This window comes from Nyctereutes procyonoides, unplaced genomic scaffold (genome assembly GCF_905146905.1).
Source record: "Nyctereutes procyonoides isolate TBG_1078 unplaced genomic scaffold, NYPRO_anot_genome, whole genome shotgun sequence".
Taxonomy (NCBI): domain Eukaryota; kingdom Metazoa; phylum Chordata; class Mammalia; order Carnivora; family Canidae; genus Nyctereutes; species Nyctereutes procyonoides.
This window is the reverse complement of record NW_026575140.1, coordinates 72,972,098-72,991,035: the sequence shown is the minus strand read 5'-3', so window position 1 is coordinate 72,991,035 and position 18,938 is coordinate 72,972,098. Positions and strand designations below refer to the sequence as shown.

Here is an 18,938-nt window from a genome sequence, read left to right as displayed (position 1 = left end):
TGATGGGTGAGGGGTAAGATCTTATTAATGTTGAACCTTTCCTTGGCTCATTGGTTTTTATTCTGTCACCTTACCTTGCCAATGAATGTGGTGTCAGGATATGCAAATGAATTATTGCCTGTCATGAAGAACACTGTTTTTTCAACTTCATTCCTTGTGAACATTACTGTGCTTGCAAAAATTAGGTAAGAGTTAAAGGAACTGTGGTTTAGAAGTGAGAACTAAAAGGGGGAAATCACTATTTTTCCCCTCTTCTAGAATGAATAATAAAGAACTGAGACTTTACATTTGGCATGATCTGAATTTAGTTTTTTGTCATGCTGCATGCCAACAAGAAAAAGAGTTCATCGAATGGGAATATCTCAGGTTGAGAAATTCCTGAGGGCTTCAGGCAAGCTGTATCTGTTGGAGCAACATCTTGGATATGATGACATGTTTAATTAATATTAGTGTCAATTCATAAAATCCTGCTCCTTGCAAGAAGAAAAGAATTCTATGTAAAACAAGAAACTTTAAGAAATATATGGTCACTTGGTAAAATATTGGAAGTTTCCTTTTTTAATTGTTAGGCTTTTCATATGGAAGTACAAAGATGTGATTCATAGATTCTCAGCACCAAAATCTAAAAACATTCTTTGAGAGTTTATCTTCTGTTTACCTACCAATTTACCATTCGCTGTGGACGCATTTCATTTTTCAAGCAGCGGATATGTTACTTTCAGCTGAAACCCTGATTATATAGCTGCCACCAACCTGTAGCAGTGAAAATTCATGATCATCGATCTCTTCAGGTAGTCTCAAAATAATCACACTTGCTCGCCAACTCCCTGCTCTTTGACGTGGTTATTTCTCTGTTTCATTGGTATTTTTCCATTTTCTAGAAAATCTCCACCTTCCAATTTGCAGCTAATGTAGGAGCTGAGCTTTTGGAGGTTATCTTTTCCATTCTGCAGGCCTCTTGGGTACATATGCCAAGTAGCACATGTGTCCTCCTCCTTGGCGTTAGTACTTAGTTTGCTTAGTTTGAGGGGCAGGGAGCCTGGCCTGCCTTGAAGGAGCAGAGTGCGCTCTCCCTGGTGCAGCCCTGAGGATCAGATCTTTCTGTGGGTTCCATCCTGCAGCTCGGTGTGATGCTCCCCAATGGACCGCATCCCACACCCTAGCTTCAACTGGAAGCTCCCACATCAACTGGAAGCATGCAGTTGGTTCTGAATGCTGCCCACAAATTGTTAGCTATTCGCTTGTTGGCCCCTTCACCTTGCGCCTTGAGTAAGGAACTGATGTGTTGGAGATCCCGGATTATGTCCTTTAGTGAAGCGGATCTCATTTTTGCCAAGGAATGCCTAACGTTTAAGGCTTGATTCCAGAAAATGAACACATAAATAACAGCAGTACTGTAATTAATATGGATGGCATGTTTACCAATGCCAGGCATTATATATTAAGCAGGTTGCATCCATTAGCCTAGTCAATCCCCAGCAACCTTTAGTGCAGGTTCTGTTATTACCCACATTTTTTTAAGATAAGGAACCATAGAAAAATTAAATAGCTGGGTCAAGGTTATACATTAAAAGGGCAGTTCCAAGGTTTTGAACCTAGGCCGCTGGACACTGGAGTCCTTCCTGTTGACACCATATTCGGCTGCTAGGTAAAGCTTTGCCCCCATGTCTTGTTGGATCTTGAATCTCATTGAAGAATGGACAGGAATTTGGTGTTCTAATCTATTAAAACTTCTCTGCATCCACCTCTGAAGAACAGATTATACTTAATACATTTTCCCTGCAAAGATAAGAATACATTTCAGTATATGGGACCATATTCCCTTTATGGGGAGGCAGATATACTTGATAGGAAATGTATAACTATATCCATTCTATACCATTACCTTTATCAAATTAAAAATAATATTTATTAAGTGCATAATGTCTTGAAGCCAGCTTTGTTCTCATGGATGATTAGATTTGGTTTTCTCTTTACTTACCTTTATGAAAATCTTATTGCTTGAGAATGCAAGTGAAATTCAGGAGTTCATGTGAATCAGGAGGTGCTACTCTATGACTTCCTCAATTTTGTTTGACTTAGTACTCTCTTGCAGGTGAAAAAGTACAAAAATTCATTGAAAGCCCTAATTAACCACCTCTACCCTCTACCCCCATTATTTTTTCTGTGTCATCCATTGGCAGCCATGGGCAAAACAGGGGATTTGAGGCCCAGTCCTTGGACAGTTGATGGTCAGCAGATCTTAGTATTGTTTCCCAATCTTTTATATATCATGGCACACACAGAGAAAATGATAGTATTTCCTCTGTGGTAAACAAGTGAGGTTTCTTGAGGCTGGAGGTGATCCCTGTCACCTACCCATGGCCTTGGGTACCCTTGTAACTCATTTCTAGCACACTCATTGGGAAGCTCTGCAATAGCATGGCTGCAAGTTTCTTAGCTCATTATACATATAGGAAAGCAATCTGTAAAGTATATTGTGCCATTCATCTGTAAGCTTTTATTAATAACTATTTACTATTAAGACCCAGAGATTTGTTCTATAGAAGGACATTGTGTACTATGGTTTTTGTGTTTTAAGAACTGTTCTTAGAGAATTCAGTACAGATGCTAGACCAATTACTGGAGTTAAAGTCTGTATGTGATATGGCCCAGTAGTGAGCAGAAGTAGAAACAGTAATGGTCTGGGGTGATATGCACTGAGATGCCCTACCACTGAGCTATACCCCCTGTGCAGACAAGGCTTCCTATAGGAGATTGAACAGCTGCTGAGATTTGTTAATGATTCAGCTATTTTTCCTCATAAAATTACCCACCCTCTTTCCTGCCTATCCTAATTCTTTCTTTTTTCAAGTTCTATTTTGTTTGTGAGGTCTTTCCCTGTGTCTGCTTCTCCTCCCAGTGAAGGTCATGTCCATCCTCTGTTCTACCATCATACCTTGCTTATAGCTTTACTGGCTATATTTCCAATGTTGTGTTGTTGTCTGTTTCATGTATGCCTCTTCCCTACTAGATTGTGAGCTTCTTGAAGTTAAGGATGTATCTGATTTAATCTTTGTAGCTTGAGCTGCATCCAGCTCATTTTATCACATTCCATCATTAGGTAGGGCTTAAATGCTCTTTGGATTGAGCTGAAATTTGTCTCCCTGGTTCTTTCTCCTATCAATCCCCATTCGAATATCTGAAACAACTCCAAAGTTAGTTTTATGTTAGCTCTTCTTATATTTGAATCATCTACTTTGTATAGTTCCATATAGTCTTTATTGCTCTGGGCAGAACATTTTTATTGTTGAAATTTTGCTTCCCTTGTTTTTCTTTTCTTTTTCTCAATGAGCTTCCTTTCCCTCTCAAAGTGTATAGAATTAGAGAATTAAAAAAAATTTTTTTTTTTAGAATCAGAATTTTAAGAATTGAAAGGGGCTAGAATTGACCTTGTCTTGGTCCTTCATCAAACTAATATTCTTTATTTGCTAATTGACCGAGACAGAAATACAGAGATATTTGCGAGCAACACAATATTTTCAATATTTCACTAAGAACAGTGAAGAAGTTTAGATTTGATAAGTCAGAAAAAGTTCTTCATCTTTCATTCTGTTTTAAAATGTATGTGCTGGGGCACCTGGGTGGCTCAGTTGGTTAAGTGTCTGCCTTCATTCGGTTCAGGTCATAATCTTTGGGTCCTAGGATGGAGTCCCGTATCGTGCTCCCTGCTCAGGGGGGAGTCTACTGCTCCCTCTCCCTCTTCCTCTCCCTCTGCTTGTGCTCTCTTTCTCTGTCAAATAAATAAAATCTTAGAGATGTATGTGCTGCTGGATATCTAAAGAATGATGAGCAAAATAGATGTTTGATGCTGAAACAGGATATATACAGTACAGAAGGATCTTCAGATTTTTATAGCATTACCATTAAGAATTTGATTGTAAAGTCAACCTACCTGGGCTTTAATCTTGGATCTGCCTCATACTAGTAAATTATTTTGGGTAAATTACTTACTCTGTGTGTCTCAGTTTCCCTATTTCTGAAATAAGGTTAATAATAATGTAGGGTATTGTGAGGCTTAAATGATTTAGTACTTGAAAAGCACTAAGAATTATGCTTGGCACAGAGCAGATGTTCAGTATATAGTGACTGCTGCAACTGCTACTATCGTACCACCACTTCTACTACTGTGGAGTTATGCAAGTACCTGGTACAATGTGGGATGCCCCTGTGGAATTTCTGGTCAAATATTACTAAATTATCATGTACTTGTGATATAAACATTTTATCTTAATAAGAGACCCAACATACCATTGTCTGCATCAAAGCATGATTTGCCCAGATTGTGACCACATCTTTGGAGTAATGAAGTATTTTGTCTAGGGTTTTGCGTAGGAGCAGTTTAAGAAATGGCATAAAGACCCATTAGCTTTTGGAGTCTGTTCCTTTGAGACCAACTTGCTAGGAATCCATTTCCTGTCTTTTTAAAAAGAGTAAAATAATTTTCTTCATTGACATTGTGTAAACAAAATGCTGGCAACTTGTATTGTTTTAAAATGGATTTAATTTTCTTAGTGAACTGCTTTTAATCATGCATTAGAATAAAATTTCTTCCTCCATTCTCAGGTTGCTATCAAGATCATAGACAAGACCCAGCTGGATGAAGAAAACTTAAAGAAGATTTTCCGGGAAGTTCAAATTATGAAAATGCTTTGCCACCCCCACATCATTAGGCTCTACCAGGTAGGTTCCTTAGTGATGTAGTATATGGTGATGAAGAACCCAATAGTCACTTTTGTGTATAGAAGAAAAGGTGTCTTGATGAATATCTGCAACTTTTCTTAGTTTCTGTGTTTATATGTATATCCTATGTTTTCCCACCCTTTTATCTCTTGCTCAGTGCTCATGTTTTACCTGGCTGTTTACTAGTAAGATCTACCTTACCCACATAGACCTTTTAAATTTGTTCTTTAAAACTTGGGCACAAAACAGGAAAAACAAAAAAAAGAAGAAGAAAAACTTGGGCACCATTCTTTGTGAGGATTACACAAATGGATTACTCAGAAAATGACAAGAAGTTATTTATGTATATCTGAATCCTAAAACAGAACGGGAAAGCCAAAGGAACAGAGAATTTCTAGGGATGAAAAGCTAAAGGTGAATGTAGCATTACCTTTTTATAACATTACTTAAGTACTCATTTCTTTGATCTTGGTATGACATATGATAGCAAAGGATATTTTAAGTATTGCTTCTTGTATCAATCAGAACCTACCTCTTTTCTAGTAGGATCCTAGACTTCATTTTCTAAGGCAGCATTGATCAGTTTGATAACCATGAGATTGATTTTGTTTAATGAAAGAGATTTCCATTCTAGTGTTCTTACCTTCCCAAGAACCATGCCTATTTCATGCCATCCCCCACAACGACTTACTGCAAAAGCAGTAAATCTAATGACTGGAATTTCAAGCCAGATAGGAAGAGAGGACCTTGCCTCAGCAGGCTGGTGGAAGAGATATTTTGGGAGAGGTGGGGCTTTGGGGCACTTCTCAGATTGCAGTGTGTTGGCAGCCACAAGCTCTGCCTCTGCCTAGGGCCAGCTCTGCTCACTGCTTTCTACCAGAACAGCCATCACCTAGTTGTTCAGGAAGTGGCCACCCACTCGGTTCATTTGCTGCCTGTTAGTCTGCAGTAAACGGTTGCTGGCCCAGACATGGCACCATGTGTCAGGGCGGAGGCACAATGGGCAGGCTTTCCTAGTCTATTAATTTTATGGAAAAGAAAGCATGTTGTGATGTTAGTGTGTGTGGTTAAGGCTACAGCTTTAGGGCTCTTTTCTGGCATCAGCTGCTCACATAATGAAATGAATTAGATCGGCAGGAGCCGACTTGTTGAAATTTATCAGACTAAATTCTGTTGAACCACACCTATGTTGTGCCCCAGAAGCAAACCCATGAAAGCTTCCTGGTGTTGCCTGAAGACTTGTGTCTGCAAACTCGGAGGTGTCTAACCTCTGCTTCCTTCCTATCCTGATCGACTGAATAAACTTCTTGACCTCACATTTTAAAAGAAATTGTCTTTAAATAGTTGTAGGGCTTATGAGCTAACTTTGCTCAAGAGATTACCTTGTAAGTATTAGCCTTATAACTGAATTATCCAAGTTTCTCACCCAAGATTTCATTAGCCCTTAAGAATTCAAAATAGTTTCAGCCCTGACATTGAACAATGCCCTCTTTTAAACTTCAATTTTGCTCTCTGGCAGCTAGTATTGATAATGGGGATTCCAACTTACCCAGGTGAATGGCTATCAAATTATCTTTATAAATAGTATCCAGGTAGTTTTCAGGTGATTTGTCAAAACTTCAGTCTTGTCGGTTTATAGAAGGAGCCAAATATAGGTAAGTATAGGAAAGTTTTGAACTACTGAAAAATTTAACAATAAAAGAACATTTGCACTCAATAAAAGGCCCAGGGGTACAAAGGAGATATACAATATAACATTTACTTTTTTTCTTTTCCTTTTTCCCCCTCAATACCCACATATATTTACAACACTTTTATTGTTGTTGTGTAAATCAACATACAGGAAGAGCTTGGAAGCAATGCATGTAATAGTGAGCTGATATCACCAGTATATATAGAGTTCTTAAAAATTAAAGAGAAAAATAAGGATGATACAGTTATTAGATTAGAAATGTAATGTGCACTTACATGACAATACCAGGAAACCATTCAGAAGATCTGTTATCATAACATGTAATGATGTTATATGGTATTAATGTGTTAAGATGCCCAAGATCAAGTAACTGGGAAATAATTTAGCAAAATAATCAACTGTGAATTATGGTGAAAGTATAAACTGTATTGCCTAATATGATAGCCACAGGCCACACGTGGCTATTAAGTATTAAAAAGTGGCTAGAGCAAATGAAGAACTGAATTTTTTAATTAATTTTCATTAATCTAAAAACTGAGTAGTTTATAATTAAAATTTTTGTTCAGTGACAATGTTTTGGATATATTAGGACAAATGAAATGTTAATTTCACTTTATTTTTTTTACTTTATTAAATGTGGCTACTAGAAAAGTCAAAGTTATATATGAGGCCTACAGTTTTTTCCAATTGGTCAACATTACTCTAAAATGATATAGAATAAATTAACTTATTGCCAATGTTTCCTTTGAGGGAATAAAATGGAGAGGGCTGAGAAGAGGAAAATCTTTGGTCTTTTGTTTAAATATCAGGTATTTAAAAAGTTTGTATCATGAACATATATATTCACATATTATTTTTAAAAATATGTAACAAAAAAAGGTAAGATAGGACTGCCAACACACAACTAAATAAAAAAAGCAAAATAGGAATGAAAACAAAATACAAATGAATAATTTATATTACTTGAGGTGTTGGATATTTACATTATTATTCCCAGTTTTGAATAAATGGATAGGAGAAAGGAAAGTTGTCCTTTCCATAAAACAAAACAAAACAAAACAAAACAAAAAAACCACATCTGCATGTGATTTCTGCATAGTTCCTAAATGATTCCCTTATTTTTCCCTACGCGTTTTTTGGTTTTGATTGGGTTTTGTGGGTGGGAGGGCATTTTTGAACTTCAGGTGACCAGTGTTGAATGTGAACTTTCTGGTTCTTGGCAGCTTCTTTGCTTCTCAGTCTTGTGGAGCTTAAGAGATTGCAGAGGCCTCATGGAACAACAAAACGGCTGTCTCTCTCAAGTAGTAACTGCTTCCTACTTTTAAGAACACGGAGGGATACCTATTTTCCCCCTTTCTTCTTTATGGCATTTATACCTGCTCTCCCCGTCCAATGTTTTAAGTTTGCTTTAAGCAGTAACGGTTATTAATATTTCAAATGACAAAAGAGGAGTCGTTAGTTTCTCTCCTATGATATCAGCCTGTCATTTGTGTCACTGTCTGTCACTTTCCTGCCTTTGTACCAGGTTATGGAGACAGAACGGATGATTTATCTGGTGACAGAATATGCTAGTGGAGGGGAAATATTTGGTAAGTACCTCTGTTGCATTCTTTAAAGCTATTGAGCACACTGTAGCAGACCTAACATAGCTGTTCAGTGCCTTTGTCACTTGAGCAGCCGTACTTGATGCTGTCCTTCGGCGCTGTCATTTTTGATCAAGAATTTTAATTTATTTTGGTTTACCTGTTTAAGTCCCTTCGCGGTCTGGGTTTCCTCAGCAAAGGTGTTCTGTTGATTTCAATCAGGTGTTGACAGTTGAGGTTAAAGATCTCTAAAAACAAACACCCCCCCCTCCCCCGAACATGGAACGGAGGGGCTTTGCTGTTGCCAGATTCCTCTGGGGGTCCTCACATGTGGGAGCGCGCCTGTGATGTATGGGCCTCTGTTGTGTGAGAAAAGAGCCACTTGGAGCAAACAGGCTCATTCTAATGCTTTCTTTAAACTTTGTTTAAATATAACATGTAGCTATATTCCTTACCATGTGTTCACAGTTTCCTTGATGATTCTTGTAGTTTGGGAGGTTTTATCTACGGTAACCATTTTCTTCTCTAACACTGCGCAGCATCAGAATTAGGCAGTGGAGTCTGTTACCAGGAAATCGGACTTTTTGAGGTGGTAAAAACTGGCTAAGAAAAAAATCTTTTATAACCACAATAAATAGAGCCAAGTAGAGCTAAAGCCTAAATTTTCAAATACGCATAGATATGTCTTTTTATTTTTTATTGATTTTTCTTTTGGTGAGTAACTACAGAGAAAGGTTTCTTTTTTTACTTTAGGTTTATCTAGTTTATTTTTTGGGGTTGTGTTTTGGTTTCAGTTGTGATCAGAAATTTTTTTGTGTTTTAAATATTGGTACTTACTAATTTGAGTACATTTAAAAACATGAGATCACCTTTAAAGTGAAATATTCTTACTAGTGACTGGTCAGTTGTGACTGTATGATGTATGGATTTGTGTGTGTGTGTGTGTGTGTGTGTGTGTGTGTGTGTTAAAATTTTCCCTGAAATCTTATAATTTGGGCCTAAGAAGCTTCAGTCTTTTTTATTTTATTTTATTATTTTATTTTTTATTTTTTTGCTTCAGTCTTTTTTAAAAGAGGTATCATCATTTCTTAATAATACTTTTAATTGACTTCGTTTATGTGGTTATATACAATGGTAGTCTTGGGAGAAAAAGAGACCTTGTCATTTAATGTTTGTAATAATCAGAGACCCAAACCCACTGCACATAGATCCACTTGCAGGTGGATCTTTAGGAAAACAGATTTTATTTATTTATTATTTTTTAAGACCCAAAAAAACTTACTTACTTACTTACTTACTTACTTATTTATTTATTTATTTATTTATTTATTTATTTATTTATTTATTTGACAGAGACAGAAAGAGAGCGACTATAAGCAGGGGAAGTGGCAGAGGGAAAGAGAGAAGCAGGTTCCCTGCTGAGCAGGGAGGCTCATGCAGGGCTCATCCCAGGATCCTGGGATCCTGACTTGACCTAAAGGCAGACAGTTAACAACTGAGCCACCCAGGTGCCCCAGGAAAAGAGACTTTAAAAGTACATAAAAGATAATAATCATCTGGTCAGAGATTCTTTATGAAAATGTAGCAGAAGGCATGAGGAAACAAAATAGAACTTCTCCTAGTATTATTATAAAAGATATAGATGAGGAAGAAAATGATGTATTCCCTAAAGAAATCACTTTGACTGGATAGGGATATAACTATTTCATGAGCTCTGATTTTTAAAAGGATCTGTATAAAAGTTGAAAAGATAGGCATGATCAAGAACATGAGCTTTGGAGGCAGTGAGACCTGGTTTTGAATCAGCTCCTTACTCTCTATTTGCTGTTTTAATTGGAGCAAGTTATTAAATGGTTCTGGGATTCAGTTTCTGTAAAACCAAGGTCTATAGTAGCTGCACCACACTTGTGAAGATTAAATGAGATCACACATATAGAGTCCTAACACTTTGATCCTTCATGCCCGTGTTAAAGAACACCTGAGAGATTGACTTCTGTCATGACAGCATGAGGAGCTCTGCTGACCCAGTGAAACATGAAAATGATGAAACCCCCTCCCCCATGGTCCTAAATTTGAACAGCAAATGAAGAGACATTTTTTTCAAAAACATCTATGAAAATTTGGTAAGAAATGAGAATGGCTTTTAAATTAGTACTGCTGTCTCCTTCCTCCTTGCCAGCTCAGTGAGGTGGAGATTCTTATTAGGGCTACTGTAGCCTAGAACACAGGACCCCCCCCCCCCCCCCACCGCCAACCCTAACCTAGAGTACTGGCTCCTGGGAGGAACAGGACATCAGCATTCTCTTCCTGTATACAGCTGCCTATTGCTGCAGCTAAGTCATGGGTGAGTGTAGTGCAGGAGCAGGGATTTCCTTCTGCCTAGCCCCCACTCGTGGAATTCGGTTGCAGCATGCTGAGAATACTAGGGCCTAGATCACTCTTGCCTCAGATTGTAAATTGGTTGTTCCATCCCAGAAGAGGAAAACTGAGAGGACCTCAGACTGTATCCCCTCTCCTTCCACTGAGCTCTCAGCTCCTAGGATGGGAGTGTCACTCAGAGAGAATTTTGCCATTGTCCCCCACAGGTAGCTTTAGAGCCCTGGCTCAGAGATGGGCCCAGAGGGAAAAACAGACCATTAAACAGTTCCTAATCTGTTCACAAAGGAGCTGACCTCATTTGCAACAGAGACTGAAGAAGTTGAAGCCTAAAAGTATTCTAAAGAACAGTGGAGATTGTGGTAAAAGGCATTTGAGAGGAGATTCAAGATATAAGCTATCCAGTCTACCTAGAGAGATCCAGGGAATAAAAATCATAAAAGCCTTCCAGAGGTCAGAACAAAAATCAAACACTGATCTCAGAAACTATTCCTTTAAAGGAACCAGAGTTTTGTTTTTGTTTTTTTTTCAAGATTTTACTTTAAAAAAAAAAATTTATTCATGAGAGATACCGAGAGAGAGAGGTAGAGACACAGGCAGAGGCAGAAGCAGGCTCCATGCAGGGAGCCTGACGTGGGACTTGATCCTGGATCTCCAGGATTACACTCCAGGCCGAAGGAGGCGCTAAACCGCTGAGCCACCTGGGCTGCCCAGGAACCAGAGTTTGATTGGCTTGTTTATAGACCAGTTTATTCCCTAGGGCATTCTTTTTTTTTTAATTTTTATTTATTTATGATAGGCACACAGTGAGAGAGAGAGAGGCAGAGACACAGACAGAGGGAGAAGCAGGCTCCATGCACCGGGAGCCCGACGTGGGACTCGATCCCGGGTCTCCAGGATCGCGCCCTGGGCCAAAGGCAGGCGCCAAACCGCTGCGCCACCCAGGGATCCCCGTCCCTAGGGCATTCTTGAGAGCAATAGAGCAACCAGCCAGCAATTATTGGAGTTTAACAACTGCGTGTGGTTAAGAAAAGATGGGAAGAGAGCCCTCCTCAACCATAGTGATCCAGTGATCTGAGGGTAACTGTGGATATACCAAATCTGTGCTTTCCTGAGGAACAACATCAGAAGCTGAACACTGTGGATGGGAGAATAAACTTCACTGAAACAGTCCATTAGTCACTATACAAATAAGCGAAAAACAGTAACATGTTCTAGAAGAGGAGAGGTTTATCAGTACTCAGAGGTCCTCTGATACAGCACCTCTAAATATATGTAAATTCCAACAATATGTAGTTTCCAACAATAAGAAAATATGAGACATGCAAAGAAACAGGAAAGTATGAGCCAAGCACTGGAAGAAAAGCAGGCCAAGAAACTGTCAGAGACACCACATGTCAGATTTATCAAAAAAAAAGATTTAAAGTAGCCATTATAGATATGTTCACAGAAATAAAGGAACTCGCAATTAAAGTAGCAAAGGAAGATATGATGACAATAACACATCAAATTAGGGTATTAATAAAGAAATAGAAATCATTAAAAAAATGAACCAAATGGAAATTATAGAATTGGAAAGTAAAATAACTGAAATAAAAAATTCATTAGAAAAAAATAAATTCATTAGAGAGGCTTAACTATAGATTTGAACTGGCAGAAGAAGAAGCATATGTGTAGATAGATTGATGAAGATTATGTAACTTTTTTTTTTTAAGATTTTATTTATTTATTCATAGAGACACAGACAGAGAGAGGGGGGGCAGAGACACAGGCAGAGGGAGAAGCAGGCTCCATGCAGAGAGCCCGATGTGGGACTCGATCCAGGGTCTCCAGGATCACGCCCTGGGCTGCAGGCGGCACTAAACCGCTGCGCCACCGGGGCTGCCCGAGATTATGTAACTTGAAGAAGAAAGAAAACTAGGAACAATGAACAGAGCCTCAGAGAAATGTGGGACACTATCAAATGCAACAATATATGCCTAGTGGGAGTACCAGAAGATGAAAGAGAAAGGAAAAGAAAAAATATGCAAGGAAATAATGACCAGAAGCTTCACAAATTATTGGAAAACAATATTTACGTAGGCAGAAAGCTAAAAAAAATCCAAATAGGATTGCACACAAGAGATCCTCAAATACATACATAGTGAAAGAATAGTGAAAGTCAAAGACAAGGAAAAAATATTGAAAGCAGCAAGAGAAAGATGATATGTCATTTAAAGGGAACCCCATTAGGTTCACATTGGACTTTTCAGCACAAACAGTGGAGGCCAGAGGTAATAAGATGACATTTTCAAAGTGTTCAGAGACAAAATCCTATTTACCAAAATCTTACATCCAGTAAAGCTGTCTTTCAAAAATGAAGGGAAAATAAAGCTTTTTCCAAATAATCAAAAAATGAGAGAATTCTGTGATCATCCAAAACCAAGAGACTCACCTTACAAGAAATAAATAAAGTAACTTCTTGGGGGTGAAAGCAGGTAACCCCAGGTGGTAATTTGAGCCCATATAAAAAAAGAAAGAGCACCTATAAAGGTAATTATGTAATTGAGAAAGACAGAAGGGATGCATACTCTTTTCCCTTTCTTCTCTTAGCATATTTAAGAAGCAGCTGTATGAAATAATATATACATATATATAATGCATTCCCTATAATGTAATATATGTGTAATTTATTTGCCAATAACAGCACAAAGGAGGTGTGTGATAAAAGCTTTGTTGGGCTGAAGAAATCACTAAAGGTGGTAAAGAAATAATTATAACAATGTATTGTTGGATTTGTAACATTAATTGATGTGATTTATTAAAAATGACTACAAAGGGGAGTAAAAGGAATAGAGCTATAAAAGAGTAATAGTTCCATATAATCACTAGAAAATTAAGCTAGTATAAGTTAGAAGCCCATTTGGATAAGATAAAATATATACAGTAAAGCCTAGAGCATTCACTAAAAAAAATTTTTTTTAATTATACTGTAGGTATGCCTAGGGGACTCAGTTGGTTTAGTGTCCAACTCTTGATTTTAGCTCAGGTCATGATCTCAGGGTCATGAGATCGAGCCCCACTTTGGGCTCTACACTGGTCATGGAGCCTGCTTGGGATTTTTCTTTCTCCCTCTCCATCTGCCCCTCCCCTGACCCTTCCTGGGAAGAAAAAAAAAAAAAAGAACTGTAGCCATGACCAAGTAGAACTTATCTCAGGAATGCAAGGTTGGTTGACCATATAAAATTCCATTTATGTAATATATCAATGCAAGAAAAAAATGACACAATCATATCAGATGCAGAAAAAGCACTTGACAGTCCAACATCTTTTCATAATAAAACACTCAACAAACTAGAAATAGAAGGGAACTTTCTTAATCGGATAAAGGGTCTCTGAAAAACCCATACCTAACATTATACTTAAAGATGAACAACTAGATGTTTTTCCCTTCCAATCAGGAATAAGACAAAGATTTCATCTCTTTCTATTTCTAATTAAACATTGTACTGGAGGTTCTAGTCATAGCAGTTAGGCAAAGAAAGACTTATATAAAAGACATCTAGATTGGAAAGGAAAAAGTAAAACTTTACTCACAGATGACATATATAATCTTGCATATAGAAGATCCTAAAAAAAAAAAAAGATCCTAAAAAATCCACTAAAAGACTATAAGAACTATATAAGAGTACAGGAAGGTTGCCGGATACAAGAGCAATATATGCAAATAAGTTGTATTTCTGTATCCTTACAATGAACAATCCGAAAATGAAAGAAATACAGCAGTCCAGTTTACAATAGCATCAATAAGAACATACTTAGGAATAAATTTAACAGAAGAAATGCAAATTTTATGGTCTGAAAAGTACAAAACAGTGTTGAAAGAAATTTAAGATCTAAATGACTGATGTCCCATGTTCATGGATTGTAAGAGTTAACATTGTTAAAATGGCAGTACTGCTCACTACTCAAACTAACGTGTAGATTCAGTATGATCCCCATCAGAATCTGAGCTGACATTTTTTTTAGAAATTGACAAGTGGATTATAAAACTTGTGCGGAATTATAAGGGACTCAAAATAGCCAAAACAGTCTTGAAAAAAACAAAGTAGGTTAGAGCGATGCAGCCACAAGTCAAGGAAAACTGATAGCCACCAGAAACTAGAAGAGGTGTAGAAAAGATCCTCCCCTTAAGCCACCAGATAGAGTGAAGCCCTGGTGATACCTTAGTTTTGGATTTACTGCTTCCAGAACAAATGATAGTTTGTGGGTGAACAAATGATAGTTATTTTATGTCACCTACCTTGTGGTATGTTGTTTCAGTACCCTGGGAAACTAATACTGAAGAAGACAGGATTTTGGCATAATTTCAGAATATTTCCCCATAAAATACTAAACATTTACAAAGGAGAAAATTATCAGGTGGAGGTGCTGATATTAACATCATGTGTGATGAAAGCATTAAAGAGGTAATGCAAGAACTGCCTCTTTGGATTCTTGCTGAAATTAACTAGGAGGAACAAGGTACTGCAGAAATGCTGTAGTCTGTTTGAAAGATTTTAAGATGAGAGAAAGCATGGCATATTTCATATTCCTTGAGTTGTTTAGTATGGTTTAAATATAGGCTGTATGTGAGAAAATGCCCGGAAATGAGGCTGGTAAGATAGGAAAGGCTCAATAAATAATGAAGGCTTTGAATGACGTTTCTGACTTGACCAATCCCCTATCACACCCTCTCATTGCACTGTATTCTTTCTTAGTGGTCCTTATATCTTTTGTGGTTTTACATTTATTTTCGTAATTATTTAATGGTTCCTTCTCCACCAGAAACCAAACTCCATAAGTTCAGAGCCATGTCTGCTCACCATTGTATCTATCTACACATCTCTTCTTGCTCTCTAGTTCATACTGTTGGACTCAAGATACTTATTGAGGAAAGTGATCAGTAACTGTTCATTGAATGAAAGAGTGAGTGAATGAACGAACCAGAAGTGCAAAACAATTGAACCTTATCTTGAATTATTGCTATGTGAGTAGGAATTGGGATGGAACATACCAATGCCAGTTAGGAAGCTGTACAGTAATATCTGAGGATGATGAGTTATTGAAAAAAGATAGTGACTTCATCTCTTTCATTTTAATCTTGCAATATAATATTTTTTATCATCATTTTACAAAGAAACTGAGATTCAAGGAGGCTAAATAATTTGCTTAAGGTATAACTGAGATTTAACCCAAGTACTATCTGACTCCAGAGTACATGGTTTTCCCCACTCACCAGGTTGAAGAAGCCAATATTAAAAGACTTCACTTGAGTATTTCAAGGAGGGTCTTTTATTACAAATATAAATCAAATTTCTGTTTTGAAAATTTAGGTCATGGACATAGCAATAAAGTATTTTTTTACCCCCCTGTTATTGAAGACCCATTTAAAGAGAGGGTGAGACATTTTTTTAGATGAGTATTACTGAGATTTAGGCACAGAGAGTCGCTTATTTACAGACCTAGTGTTTGTCAAATAGCAGCCTCTCCTCTACTTACATAATAACAATTTCATCTTCTCTTTTTAAGGTTTTTGTTTTATTGTTGTCTATGTAAAAGAGGTGGTCAGTATTTTTAAATTTGAGATTAATTAAGCCTATCAGGAGTTTAGTAGTAGTAAACCTTTGGAAAATCATAGTGTTAAAGGAGAAAATAAATCAAGAGTGTTTTAAGATGATTTTCTGATTTCTGATTCTGTTATTAGTGTGAATGGTAGTGTCATTTATTAAGATGGAGAATCTAAGAGTGAAAAATAGACGGAGTGAATTGAAGCATCAATTATGTAAAAGTTGTACACTAAGTCATTTGGATATAGTAGTCTGGAGATCAGGAATAAGATGGAGCCTAGAACATTGTTTCACCAGCAGATTGATGGTAATTGGTCATTGTTGTGGGATCATGCAGAAAAGATTAAGGATAAGACCCTTCTTATCATTAGTATTTATGTTGAAAGTAAGGCCATGAAGTACCTGAAAAAATTGCTGTTGGTGAAATAAGATTGTGGTATTATAAAAGCCAAGAAAATAGGAATTTCAAAAAGGAGCATTACTGAATGATGTAGAAAGGTAAAATATGGTAAGGACTGAGAGTTAGCCTCTGGCTTTGTGAAAGATGTTCTCAGTACTCTTAAAGAGAGCTGTTTCACCAGTGTAATCAGAAAAGAAATTAGAACTTAATGGGATGAGGTGTGAGTGCGATAGTGAAGAAGGGGAAACTGAGAGTTTATGAGAATGTTTTCTAAAGTTGATCAGAGAACATATTAATGACACCATTTAAATTGTGCACTCTAGTTTATTCAAATATATTTATGTAAACAAATGTTATATAATACAATAACTACATTCTAAAATTCATACAGGCCAGGAATTGAAAATGAGGAGATAGTTAGGAGTAACAGGACCTCTGGCAATGACACAGCGGAGGCGTTAGAAAATATTCTATCCAGAGAACTAACACAAAAGTGGCAGGATTATAAAACATAACCATTAGGGCTCTGAAAATGAATCAGTGGCAAACATTAAATTGAGAAGCTTTAATTCATGAAAATCTTTTGAATTTGCGTGAAGAATAATGGGAGTCTTTGGCCTTATTGCCTGAGCCCATTTATCCTTTCCTTTCCCTCCCCAAGGGAAAGCATAATGTAATCAAGGCTGGGCTAGTCTTAAAACCAGCAGCTTTGTTGCCAGAGGCAGCTGGTATGATTTGGAAAAGAAGACCAAAATAAAACAAAAACAAAAAACCCAAAAAACTCTCATGCCCAGTTGTGTTGTCAGTAAAAATAGCAGGTAGGAAACAAATGCGGAAGGCTCAGAGTCTTGCTAGCTAGATGTTGTGATCTTGCTAGGGGCAAGCCACACAGTAGTTAACTGGCCAGAAATTTAGTAGGGAGACCTTGTTAATGAGAGAACCACAAGAGGGTAAGATAAGTTATTAATTCATGACTGGCTTACTGGGGAACTGGCATCTGATCGAAAGTCCTGAGAAAGCACAGCAAAGAGTAAAAAGCTGAGGCCGACTTTGAAGCTTTCAGAACTTTGAATGCCTTCCTGAACTCACCAATAGATTTGTCAGCAGGGGGTGAAAAGTCTACTGACCTGATCACTAATCAGTGTAGACATAGGGATGACCTTAAGGAGCCACACTAAAGAATAAAAATAAGATTTAAAAAAAAAATTAGCAGAAAAACCAATGACTGCATTCTACAGGGAGACAGATTCTTAAATTATTTCCAAGAGGATTGCTAAAAAACGAAAACAGCAACAACAGTCCTCAAGGGGAAAAATCATAATCCAGAATTGGTTAAACGTATTATCTATAGTATGTAGTTTTATTAAAACAAAGCAAATCAAAACTATTGTAGATATTGAAGAAAAAAAACTAGGAAAATGTGATCCATACTCAGGAAGAAAAAAACCAATAGCTTCTGAGTAGGCCTAGATGTTATGTTTAGCAAAAACTTCATGGCAATTATTATAAATTTGTTCAGACAATTAAACCGTGTCTAAATGGAAAATATGACAATGACTCAACAAATAGAGAATCTCAGTAAGGAAATAGAAATGATAAAAAAGAAATTCTAGAGTTGAGTGGTACAGTAACTGAAATGAAGAATTCACTAGATGTGATCAATAGCAGATTTGGAAGTTTTAGAAGAAAGAACCAGCAAACTTGAAATATTAATAGAGGGATGCCTGGGTGGCTCAGCAGTTTGGTGCCTGCCTTCAGCCCTGGGATCCCAGGATCGAGTCCTGCATTGTGCTCCCGGCAGGGAGCCTGCTTCTCCCTCTGCCTGTGTGTCTCTGCCTCTCTCTCTCTGTGTGTGTCTCTCATAGGTAAATAAATAAAATCTTTAAAAAAAAAAAAAAACAAACCAAAAGAGATCCACATCTAGACACATATTATCAATTTACTGAAAGACAAAGAATCTTGAAAGCAGCAAGAGAAAAATGATTCATCATATACAGGATAGCAACAGTATGATTTATAGCCGAGTTCTCATGAGAAAAAATGGAGGCCAAAAGCAGTGGACTGACATATTTAAAATACTGAAATAGAAAAACAAAACAAAACCCTATGAACCATAAATTCTGTATCTAACAAAGCTGTCCTTCAAAATGAAGGCAAAAGAAAAATACATTCTCAATAACCAAAGACAAAGAATTTCTTATAAGCACACCTGCTATACAACACATTGTAAGGAAGTGTTCAAGCTGAAAGGAAATGACACCAAATGGTGACTTATATCCACAGGAGGAAATAAAATCAGAAAAGATGAATATGTAGGAAATAAAAGACCATATAAATATACTTTTTCCTCTTTTCTCCTCTTAGGTTCTTTTTTTTTTTTCCTTTCTCCTTTTAGTTCTTTAAAAGACAAAAAAGGGCTTCATGAAGTAATTATAACACTTTATTTCTACATTTCTCATATATATTGATATAATACAAGTACCTAAAGGAAGGTTGAGGAAATAGAGTCATATTGGAATAAAGTTGCTATAGTTTACCAGAATCAAGTCAAGAGTTAGCTGAAAGTAGATTGTGAG

The 18,938-nt window shown here is 37.1% G+C and overlaps 1 protein-coding gene across 5 annotated transcripts in view; it reads left to right on the top strand.

The window, feature by feature from the left end:
• Positions 1-18,938, top strand: part of SIK3 (SIK family kinase 3) — a 242,451-nt gene that overhangs the window by 126,770 nt on the left and 96,743 nt on the right. For all 5 annotated transcript variants that reach the window (XM_055307174.1, XM_055307171.1, XM_055307172.1 and 2 more), the window contains exons 2-3: positions 4,606-4,722; positions 7,941-8,004. In XM_055307174.1, coding sequence (XP_055163149.1) covers positions 4,606-4,722; positions 7,941-8,004 — 181 coding nt within the window. The remainder of the gene's footprint in view (positions 1-4,605; positions 4,723-7,940; positions 8,005-18,938) is intronic.